This window comes from Talpa occidentalis, unplaced genomic scaffold, assembly GCF_014898055.3.
Source record: "Talpa occidentalis isolate TD23 unplaced genomic scaffold, MPIMG_talOcc4v2.1 talOcc4.8, whole genome shotgun sequence".
In the NCBI taxonomy this organism is placed as follows: Eukaryota; Metazoa; Chordata; class Mammalia; order Eulipotyphla; family Talpidae; genus Talpa; species Talpa occidentalis.
In genome coordinates this window covers 25,496,178-25,507,379 of record NW_023605194.1, presented here as the reverse complement: position 1 = coordinate 25,507,379, position 11,202 = coordinate 25,496,178, and the positions used below count along the sequence as shown (strand labels likewise).

Below are 11,202 nucleotides of genomic sequence, written 5' to 3'. Positions count from 1 at the left end.
TCCAGCCACAAGAGACGGCCCCAGGACCCGCAGCCGTGCCCCCTCTCTTTGCAAGGACAGAAAGGGGTCTCGTGTGCCTCGGCAAAGATGACTCCAAACACACCCCGGCTAGTATAGCTGGACGCAGCAGAGCAGGAGGGACGTCTCTGGGGCACCGTGGGCCCTGCAGCCCGACCGAGAAGGAGGCGGGCGCCCGCCCGCTCCGCAGGAGGCTGCGGGATCTGAAGGTAGGAGGCCAGGGGCGCACTGGCGCGCGCCCCGGGACGAGGGGCGGGGGTGTGGAGGGCCGGGCACGCATGCGCCTCGCCGCCCCGCGGGCCGGAAGAACCCGGCAGCGGAGCCGCTGCTGCGGGCGCCAGACGCCCGGCGGCCCCCGGGACAGCGCTGGCCGCGCCATGCAGCCCCTGGACAGCGCCGGGGCCGCCGAGCCGCTGGAACCTGGGCTGCCACTGACGGACGGTGAGCCCCCGGGCGCACAGGCGGAGCCGGCGGCCACCGAGGCAGGGGAGACTCCCGCCCCCAGTAGGTGCTGCCTGTGCCGCTCCTCGCCGTGCGGCTCGTGCGCGCAGCCGGGTGAGTGCGGGGTGCGGACCCGAGAGCGGGTCTCGCCCTTGCGGGGCCGGGCGGGTGCCAGGGCTTTGGGGTCCAGCTGCCGCGGGCTGGGGACTCAGTGAAGATTGCGCTCCCCAAACCCACCCTGCTCTGAGATCGGAAAAATCCTGCTGCTGTCACCTGGGGGGTTGCAAAGCAGAAGCCCAGTACGCCCCCGCCGGCGCAAACACAGGAGAAAGTTTCTGTGTTTGGAACCTTTCTAGAATTCTGAAATGGTTTATGTAATTAGGGTAGAACCGTGGAGTCACAGTACTGTTCAGTGCACCCAGTCCGAGGTTGGAGGTTGGGGGTGGGGTGGGGGGTGTCAGCTGGAGAGGCCATCCCCAAGCCTGTCGAGGTTGGGAGGAAGCTAGCCATGACTGCTGAGGTCGGTGATAAACGATGTTCCTCGAAGAGGGAGTAAAAAGGCATGGACTCTCGAAAATGTTTGGTCCAGTCTTAGAATCTTGTGAAGGCAGAGTGGAGTTGGGCCACAGGTTCCTAACCTTTTTTGGGTTATGAGGACTTTTTAGCAACTGATGCAAGATGAAGCAGAGGCACAATTTTCATACACTAAGATGTTCCGGGACCCATCCCCAAGGAACTGGTGAAAAGCCACTGGTTTGTTCAACCTATGTCTTTGATAAATAAGGAAAGTGATGCTCAGGTGAAGGTGAGGACTTGTGTGTTGGTGGAGGGAGGTGTGGTTGGTTTCCCCTAGTTCTGGCCTGTGTGGGCAAGACACTGGTGCACAGGTCTGGGCAACATCAGAGTTAGGATTCCAGCTTGCCAGTGACCCAGCTCAGGGCCTTTTCTACTGACTAGAGTGCTGCTTTAGCAGGCATATTCCTCCTTGAATTCCACCACCCACCTGGAGCTGTGTCGTGGAAGGGGAAATAGGCAGATCTCCTTTGAAGACAAAGTTACACAGCACACAGCACCCTGGGTCACCTCCCCTAAGTTGTGACTGGGATGTCTGTGCCTCTTACCCCACCCGACTTTTCCCTTCTGCCTGTGTGCACTTTTCCCAATTTAGAGACAACCCCAGAGAGATAATTCTTGCTCCATTTTTGTCCTAAATCAGACTTTTGTCATTTCTGCTTGGGCTGGTGCCACCAGAGCAGGGATTACCCCCAGCTGGCTTGACCAGATGTGCAGCCCTTGGAAGTCAGTTTCTCACCTTATTGTCCTATGGCTGAATGTCATTCTGGTGGAATACTGAGTTAGTCCTCAAAAAAGGTAAACATTTCCCATTTGTGAACTGAAGACCAGTATTGTATACATAGGCAGCATGTGGCAAAATGACAAGCCAGTACGAGTAATTGAATGAAGGAAAGCTCTTCACAGGGAGAAGGGAAAAGTAGGGTGGAGTAAAAGGTCTTGTTAGTATCTTTTAACTTCAAAGAAAGTTACCAGATAATATTCCAAAACCAAATAATACTCCCAAAACTAAGTCCAAAAGACAGGTATTATAAGTAATCAGAAAATTCCAAAAACAAGATTGCCATAGAACACATTTTAAACCACTATATTGTGGTCATTGAAACTTTTTGTTACAGTATCATTTTAGCCTGACTGGAACTGGTTATCTCAACAAAGTTTATTTTCAAGTTCACACTGAAACTGTTATCCACTTTCTTACATTCCTAGATAACCTTAACAGACAGCACAGCTATCCGAAGATGCCTATTTATTTTCTTCAAGGACAGTATGTGTCTTAGATATGTGCCTCACCTCCACCCAGAAGGAGTGCGTTTTCTTGGGTAGCAGTGAATCTTAAACAGTGGAGCTTTTTACAGTTACAGGGATTCTGTAGCAAAAAGTCCGGGGTAAAGCATGGAAACAGAAGTTTTAAAACTTTCTCAGGCGATTCTAATTCCCAACCCAGGTTTGTGAATCACCAATTTAAGGCAAAGGATAAAGAAACTGAGCAACTTTTCCGTTTTCTTTTAAGTCAGGAAATTGCACTGTAACCACTTACTTAATTTGAATTATTTAGTTGCCAAATTATTAGATAAGCTTGTAATAAAATATGCACATGAAAACACATTACATAAGCAAATACCTCTTTGAATCATGATACTCTCTTGCTCATCTCCATTAACAGAAAGAATCAAAATTATTATTCAGCAAGAGATTGAGGTTTGCCTGAGTAGCACCAGTCCTCCAAAGGTATTTATCCTCAATAAATAATCAAGTTTGGCTAGCCCTGGTAACAATTTCCCAGTCAGGAAGGATGGATCTTAAGTGCTTATAGGCAAGAAAATATGCGAGTGGTGTGTGTTTTAAGGAAAAAGATCATCAAAGTTAAGGGTGTGAAATTAAGTTTTGAAAGAGTTAAAATATCATGTTAAGTTAAAATATCCCTGGAGAGAATTTTAAAAGTTTAAATTGGAGAAGACCCTTGAAATATAGACCAGGGAGATGTTTTCTGTCCTTGACCTTCCCTTTCTGTTCTGTTCTAAGGTGTTGGTTCTATGTATAGGTGGGGTTTCTTTTAAGAAAAACTATTTTATTTGGATCTGAATTCTGAAATTTCAGAAGCTCAACTCTAAGGCTAACCACAGCCAAGACATGTATTTTGTGGTGCTCAACTTGGAAGTCTTCTCAGGCTTACTTTTCATGGGCTGAGTGGGTGTGCACAGTTTGCTTCTGCAGTAACTAAGGGTATGAGTACAGAACAGAACATGGAATATTCTGACATTCTATAACATATGGCCTATAACATGACAGCTCCTAGCTCCAAATCATTCTCTTCAGCTGTGAACCTAGAATAGGAAGAAGCTGAGGTCTCTGACCAGAATGGCATCCATTATTATAATGGACAGACTGTAGAAAGTCTCACAATAACTACTCAGTATCAAAGCACTTGTCACTTATAGGCAAAGGTATCTAGCTAACATGAAAATCTTGAAATGTATTACCTGGTATTTGCATTTATCAGAGAAGGGCATTTTAAAAAATCGTTATCATACAATACTGTTCCATAGCTAAGTAACAAATTACAAATTCCTGGATTGGAATGACAGTCCTGGTTTTACTGCAAATTGCATGTGTCTGCATATCTTTCAGCTCCACTATGCTCTTAACTGATGAGAACCAGTAGTGTCCTTATTATCCTACTTTATTATCTTTCTTGGTTTTGTGCTAATTTCAAAATATATACACATTTTCAGTGCCTGGCCTATCTTTTAGGAAGTCCTCTGTTTATCCTGCTCCATTTTGTCCTCCTCTGATTGAGACTAAAAGCATGCTTCTACTTCTGTCTCAGCCACCTAAGGCAGGAAGTGGCTGAAAACAGTTTCATGTTCATGCACTGTCATTAATTGGTTGAATACTTGACGATCTGGAGAAAGCAGAAATTTGGTTCACATCAAGCCACAAAGTTAACATCAAATGACAGTTCTAATTAAAAAGAAAAAAAAAATCAGGGTCAGAGAGGTAGATGACCAGTCCCTGCCCTCAAAGAATTTATGCTCTAAATGAAAGATGTCATAAACCATGAAAAAGTTAAAGATTCAATTCAAATAAAGATTTGATTCAGACTGTTCAAAATAACAAAACAGAAGCCTCCCTGGATTATGCCATTGCCAGTGGTGTCAGACTCTGCATCTTTCAATGAGTTTCTCTCATATTCTTTTTTTTTTAAATTTATTTATTTATTTATGCATACAAGAGCTGAGGTACAGGCCAGAGATGCAGGGGGTGAGAGGACTCACCAGAGACAGAGTGGGGAGAGAAAAGGCAGACTGACTGAAACACACTTGCTGAGGGGCACAGCGGGCAAGACAGGAGAGGTCTGCTGTGCTTTATGGGTTACTCCCTGGCCGGCCGGGGATCGAACTCGTGCTGCAGAGGCTGTGGATTGCTTCATAGTATGGTACTTAATCCCCTGCACCACCAGGGAGGCCCTCTCTCATATTCTTTCATTCAGAAAAGAACACAGGGTCTTCTATGTATCACGGATGAACAAGACAGCTGAGGGCTGAGCCTTAGTGTTCCCAGGCTTCTAGAAGTCAGATAATCAGGTAGCCATATAACAGTTACAAATTGATTTTCCAGAAGAGAACACTTCTTCCTGTAAAGCCCAGTTCACCAGTGAGATTCTATAAAATATTATCCTTTGGAAGCATTTTTCTCTAGCATCTTGGCAAATGTTTCTTAAAGATTTCTTTCCCCACCTTCATAAGCTTTTACTTCTTTTCAACCTATAAACAAGGGATGATTCTTTAGCGAGCCAAAGGAAAGCCATTTTATACAGGCTTAAAATGTTTCCTTCATCTATGGTTCTTCCTTCTTGGTGAGAAAAAAGGTTCAGGTCCAGAGAATGGACATGCATAGGAGGTAGGATTTGTAGCCTGCTAGGCCATTAACACTGTTCCATTTTTCTCAATTTCTTAGTGAAAATGATAAAATATATATACTTGGAAACAAGGACTAACCAAAATTTAATCTTTTTCAGAAGCCAAGAAGAAAACACCCTGTCCTGGACTTGGCTTGTTTTACACATTATTGTCTGCCTTCCTTTTCTCAGTGGGCTCTTTATTTGTTAAAAAAGTGCAAGATGTCCATGCTGTAGAAATTAGCGGATTTCGATGTGTGTTCCAAATGCTAGTCATTATCCCTTGCTTAATATACAGAAAGTAAGTATTTCTTAGCTGCAAAGTAGAAGATAATAATAAATATTTTGTAAGTCTTTGGCCTGCTTAAATTGTTTGTTCCATAGTATCTGCTTTATCCCACTCATGAATTTCCCAGTTCTTATATGCTTAGGCGCTGATTAATGAAAAAATCACAAAGATCCACCCACAGGAGATTCTTGTAAACACAAACCACATGCTCAACAAAAAGAGAAAAAGATTCAGATACTCAACACCCCCCATTTGAAAACAAAACTTTCTTTGTATACTGTCCCACCTTGTACCACCCTCCATTTGTTCCTTTGGCATAATTAGTATTTGGCAGGAAAAAAAAATAGCCAAGAGGAAGTAGTAGTGCCTCCTAATGTCCAGAGTTTCTTTATATAATATAGGCTGCTCTCTCATCAGTATACACAGACGTTTACAGTCATATTTAGGTTTTTCTCCAAGGGTGATTTGGAAAGTGAAAGGTAATTCTGAAACAAGTCTTTTAAGTCCTTTCCTGCCTAGGTTCCTCATTTGTGAACTGGAGGGGATGATATTCTTTGTCCTCATGGTGGTTGTCAGGGTCAATGAAATTTATTATAGATTGGAGTGTTTTATGTAGAATGTATCAGTATATGAAAACTATTTTTATTTTCCATCCTTACTGTTCTCTCTCCACCCCAGCCACTTTTCCACCTCCATATGGACCCCACCCCTAACCACATCCCAGGTTAAAATTTTATAGGGTGTGTGATAACCTGTATATGCCCCTGTGTTAGTAGAACCTTGGGAGAATAGACTAGTTGGACCTCTGGTAGCTGCCTGACTTTCTCTTTGGGGGCAAAGATGCATAAACCCTTCAGTTGCTTATCACCAAAGTCGTCTTTTATCTATAACACAGTGCAGATTCACTTAAAAAAGGTTTACTCAATATATCGAGGATTTTTTTTTAAGTAAGATATTCCTGTGTAAGTGTGGAAAAGCTACAATATTTTAGGAAATGATGGTGAGACTTTAGACACTTCTAAGGGTGGCAACAGACCACTGATGTTACCACAGTCATCTTCCCCCTTTTATAAAGAAAGCATCAGTAGGGAGAAGACACTAGAAGAGTTTTTTTTTAGTCCTGGCCAGTAATCTTTTAACTCATTTTATGTTTCTCTGTCACTGAAGATCATTAGCTTCTTGAAGTATGAACACAAGGTGACCACACTTTTATTTCTAACTCCCAAGACCCTGGGGCCTCCATGTAGGCCTAGATGTGTCCCTAAAGATGTCCAGCTCTGTTCCAGATCAGTGAGCTGCACCTAGCCAGGAACTTAACACAGTATCCTCCTTAGTAAATATTCACTGAAAAAATTTGAGTAGTGATTATTATACATCTATTCTTTTCCAATGTGTTTTAATTCTTTTTCTAATGAGAACATTAAAAAGTTGATTTGCATTTAATAACTAAATTTTAACACCAGTTTAGCTTTTACAGAAAAAGTTTAAGACTGAGTGTCCACTAACCATGATCAACAGTGGCTCAATCTTGAAATTTATAGTTATTGTAAAAACACATTTTCACTACAGAAGATTTGGGAAAAATAAAGAAGGAAAATTACTTATGCATCTATCTATTATACAAACACAGTTAACACTTTAGTATATTTTCTATTTTGTCTTTCTTGTAAATATATACATATATGGGAAATAATATATATATTTACTGCACTATAATTATACCATTTTACAGTTCTCTTGTACTATTTTTGCTTACACTTTGAATACTTTAATATCAGTATCCTAAACAAAATATTTAGGTGCATAATACTCAATTATGCATACTATCATAATTATCACTATTTCCTTATTTCTCAATACTTGGGACTTATACAATGATGTTTAATTCAAACTTATAATTTAAGAACACATTCCAACTTCACTGAATATGCATCCTTTACTTGAATTGACAGAACTGGGTTTATAGGCCCAAAAGGTCAGCGAATCTTACTCCTCTTCCGAGGCGTCCTGGGGTCTACGGCAATGATCCTCCTATACTACGCGTTGCAGTCCACGTCGCTCGCTGACACCACAGTCATCACGTTCAGCAGTCCAGTATTTACATCTATATTTGCTTGGATATTTCTTAAGGAAAAATACAGTCTATGGGATGCTCTCTTCACCACCTTCGCAATCACAGGAGTGATCCTCATTGTCAGGCCCCCGTTTTTATTTGGTTCTAACACTACAGGGATGGAAGAAAACTATTCCGTTCACTTGAAGGGCACGTTCGCAGCCATTGGACATGCTGTATTTGGTGCCTCGACTCTCATTATCTTAAGGAAAATGGGGAAATCTGTGGACTACTTTTTGAGCATTTGGTATTATGTAATCCTTGGCCTCATCGAATGCGTCATCGTCCTCTTTATATTAGGAGAATGGAGTCTGCCGTACTGTGGGCTGGATAGACTGTTTCTCATTTTGATTGGGCTCTTTGGTCTGGGCGGTCAGGTGTTTCTCACCAAAGCCATTCAAATAGAAAAAGCAGGACCAGTAGCAATAATGAAGACGATGGATGTGGTCTTCGCTTTCATCTTTCAGATTATTTTCTTTAATGATGTGCCCACGTGGTGGACAGTGGGTGGTGCCCTGTGCGTTCTAGCCAGTAGTACTGGAACAGCCATTCGTAAATGGTGCCAGAGTTCCAAATGAAGCGTCATCACGAATGTGTTTTCAAATATACCGTCACCCAGTTCAGACCCTCCACAGATCCACACATCTAGAAAGGATGACTTTACTCCATTGATTATATGGAATAAGGTTCGTAATTCCAGTACCCTTTTTGAACATGGTATGTCTTCAATTTGTAAGAACAGCCAGTTGGTTGAGTCTAGCAATTTTTTATTATTATTTTTTTGTTCTGGATTTGGATTTTTGTTGTTATTAAGATGGCGCTGGCAAGAGGACAACTCATTAATTGAAGAAAAATTGGGAAAAAAATATGACTATTCTATGTAACTTTTAAAGTGTATTTTTGGTACTGATGGACTAAAGGTGGGAAAGAAATTCCAGATATTCTTTTAGTTAGTGTAGATGCTAAGGAACTTACTGGTAATAATGCTGCTATAATTAATATGTTGATAATTCATTTGAAACATAATTCCATTTAGGAGGCCAAAGCTGAAACTTGGTATAATAGGTGCCTACTTAATGGTGTTAATAATACAAATGAGGTGGCCTTATTATCAAGGCTTTTATAAATGATTATCATTCTTTTAACTCATATTTGTGCCTTTTCATTTTAATGCTGGAATTTTTATATGTAAACTTTAAAAAAAATTTGAAGTACCAAATTTGGCTAATAGTTTTCTGTTTAGGTGGCATTTTATTAGCAACTGTAGCTTTCATTATATAATTTTAATTGCCCTCTGTTTTTTGAAGCTGTATTAAATTTTTCTTAACTTTCTAAGATTTCAGGTCTTTAAATCACAAGAGAAGTCTTGGCATGACTAGCATGCACATTTCCATCCTGAAGTGTTTTCCCCTCACTAAAAATATGACTTCCTGTAAATTCTTCTTGAATTTATAGTGTGATGCCAAATAAGATTTTCTCAGGATTTTATTAGGTTGAACCATATGAAATTGCTGAGATTTTACCTTTTTAACTTAAGAACACTGTTGTTTCTTATGGTTTTTCCTAATAGATACCTCTCATACCCTCTAAACCAAATACTTAGAGGACTTTGAAATATATATATATTTTTAAATAACTTTTTAAAGTACGGTAATCCTAATTAAACTTATTTTTATAGTCTTTTTCCCTTATGAGTTACATGTGATAATGCTTTATGTTATATGTTAAATGTAAAGACCTGTGAATCATTGGTTGACTTTTTGTAGTTTCTTGAAAAGAAAAAAATCAGTTCATTTTCTGTATCAGTATGATATTAAATGTCAAAGCTGTACCATGTAACCAGCGTAAGATCTCAAAAAACACATTTTATATCTGGAACTTCATGCCAATACTCTGCATTTAAAGAGAGAATTTAATATTTAGGAAAGCTTGGGAAATTAAGCAGGAAGTAATGCAAATGATCCTTTTGTCACAGTGATTCCTTTATGGGTGAAGGTATAATGGCCTCCAGCTCTTACTGTGTCAGACCCTGTTGTTTAATATTATCTTAAGCCTACAGATTTGAAAGATGGTAGGGATTTTCACCATCTTCTCATCACAACTCTTCCAAAGAAGGAACTTGGCTTCTGAGGTATATGCCTGAGTGAGAAAGGATCTTTTCCAATACTTCCAAGAAGGAATGTCTGACTTGCTGATCTTCCCAAATGCTTCCCACTTGAAAATTCCTAAATGAAGTCTATTTAGGGGAGTCACCTCTATCATCATAACTTTATCCTAATCCACAATATTGGGGTTGAGAGTTGCAAAAGCATCGTTTTGTAAGTATTTTAGGTAACGATATAATTGGAGCATTTTAGAGTTCTATGGTTAGAAATTCTCTTGCTCTGTAGATAAAGATGCTAGAGAGAAGATCTGACTGAAATGGTTTCCATGGCCTTTCCCCCTCCCTTAGTTCCATGACAAGTATGAAAAGTAAACCACTGAGGAGCTCTCTAAAGTAAATTAACTCTCAGGGATCCCTTCCCAGTTCTTTACCGTATATAATAAGAGAACCTATGGGACCTTGAAAGTTAAATTCCTTTGGACCTATATATTAGAGACATGTTTTATTTCAACAGTGTGGTTTAAGTACTTGAATGTCACAAAAAATGTTTCTTCTCCCAACTTTTACAGGGTGTGATTCTTAAATGCTTTTTTTAATGTTCCAGGTATATATAAGGATATGTATTGTAACCAATATGGGTGTGTATATTTTGCAAAGATTGTAGTGTCTATCTTGAGAAGGAAACTATTTTCATAAATTGTTTTTATTTTATAAGTACTAATAAAATTAATATGAAAAAGGTATATTTTGGTTTTTATGATATAGCAATGTGTTATTTAATATAACATTTCATTTTTATCCATATGCTTCAAAAATCACTTTATAAAGGAGTCTGAGCGCTAGCCATTCTGCTGTGACATTATATCAAGTTTTTTTTTTTTTTTTTTTTTTTAAGATTTGTTTATTTTATACAAGCACTGGGTACAGTCAGAAGCGCAGGAGGGTGAGAGAATTCACCAGAGCCAGAGCGGGGAACAGAACAGGCAGACCGACGAAATACACTGCTGAGGGGAGCAGCGGGTGCAGCAGGAGAGGTCTGTGCACCACATGGGACCCTCACCGGTGGCCGGGGATCGAACCGGTGCTGCAGAGGCTATGGGCAGCTTCACAGCCCAGTGCTCAACCGCCTGCGCCACCAGGGGAGGCCCACATTATATCAAGTTTTGAACTGTTTCTCTGTCCCTCTGATACTGTCACATTAAATTCAGTCTCTTAAAAGTTAAGGCCCTAATCTTCTATTGTAGTGAGGCCTGCAGTCTCTTGACCTCCAGAGCTTGGCGTAGCTTTCAACTCTGTACTTGTTGTTCTGATGGCTAATCTCTTACTAAGTCCTGCACTTCCCATGCTCTTAGTGCCTTCTGGACTCATTCTTTCCTTGTCATTTCCACTGTTATCATTTCAGTACAAGACTTATCACTTAATACCTAAATTGCCACAATAATATCCTAATTCATTTAACCACTGCTAGATATTTCGACTCAGTTCCTTAGACCACTGTCAGACCATCTTTCTAAAGTCCTACTTTCATTGTTACTCAGGTACCCATGAAACTACAATAAGAATGCCTTATTACATATCACATTCAAATTATTCATCTGGTCATCTTCCCACTTTCCAACCGTATCCTCCATGTACCACCATATTCAATTATCAGATCAATTTCCCCACCAACTCTCATATTTACGAAGAGATTCCTTCCTCTGTTTTCCCTACTTTCTTTGTCTACTCTATTCTTACCCTCTAAGTCAGCCTCCAAAGGCTCA

At 40.5% G+C, this 11,202-nt stretch overlaps 1 protein-coding gene across 1 annotated transcript; it reads left to right on the top strand.

Moving 5' to 3' along the window:
- The first annotated feature begins 395 nt into the window (after window positions 1-395).
- On the top strand, window positions 396-10,174 carry SLC35G1 (solute carrier family 35 member G1). Its single transcript, XM_037496449.2, has 3 exons — window positions 396-573; window positions 5,054-5,234; window positions 7,175-10,174. The coding sequence occupies exons 1-3, from the start codon at window positions 396-398 to the stop codon at window positions 7,911-7,913; spliced, it is 1,098 nt and encodes a 365-aa protein (XP_037352346.1). The 3' UTR covers window positions 7,914-10,174.
- The last annotated feature ends 1,028 nt before the right edge of the window (window positions 10,175-11,202 follow it).

Excerpts from the sequence above, each read along its gene's own strand:
- SLC35G1 (XM_037496449.2), top strand. The coding sequence starts at position 396 with ATGCAGCCCCTGGACAGCGCCGGGGCCGCCGAGCCGCTGGAACCTGGG. Across the intron at positions 574-5,053 it reads CGGCTCGTGCGCGCAGCCGG|AAGCCAAGAAGAAAACACCC; the intron begins GTGAGTGCGGGG and ends AATCTTTTTCAG. Across the intron at positions 5,235-7,174 it reads CCTTGCTTAATATACAGAAA|AACTGGGTTTATAGGCCCAA; the intron begins GTAAGTATTTCT and ends TTGAATTGACAG.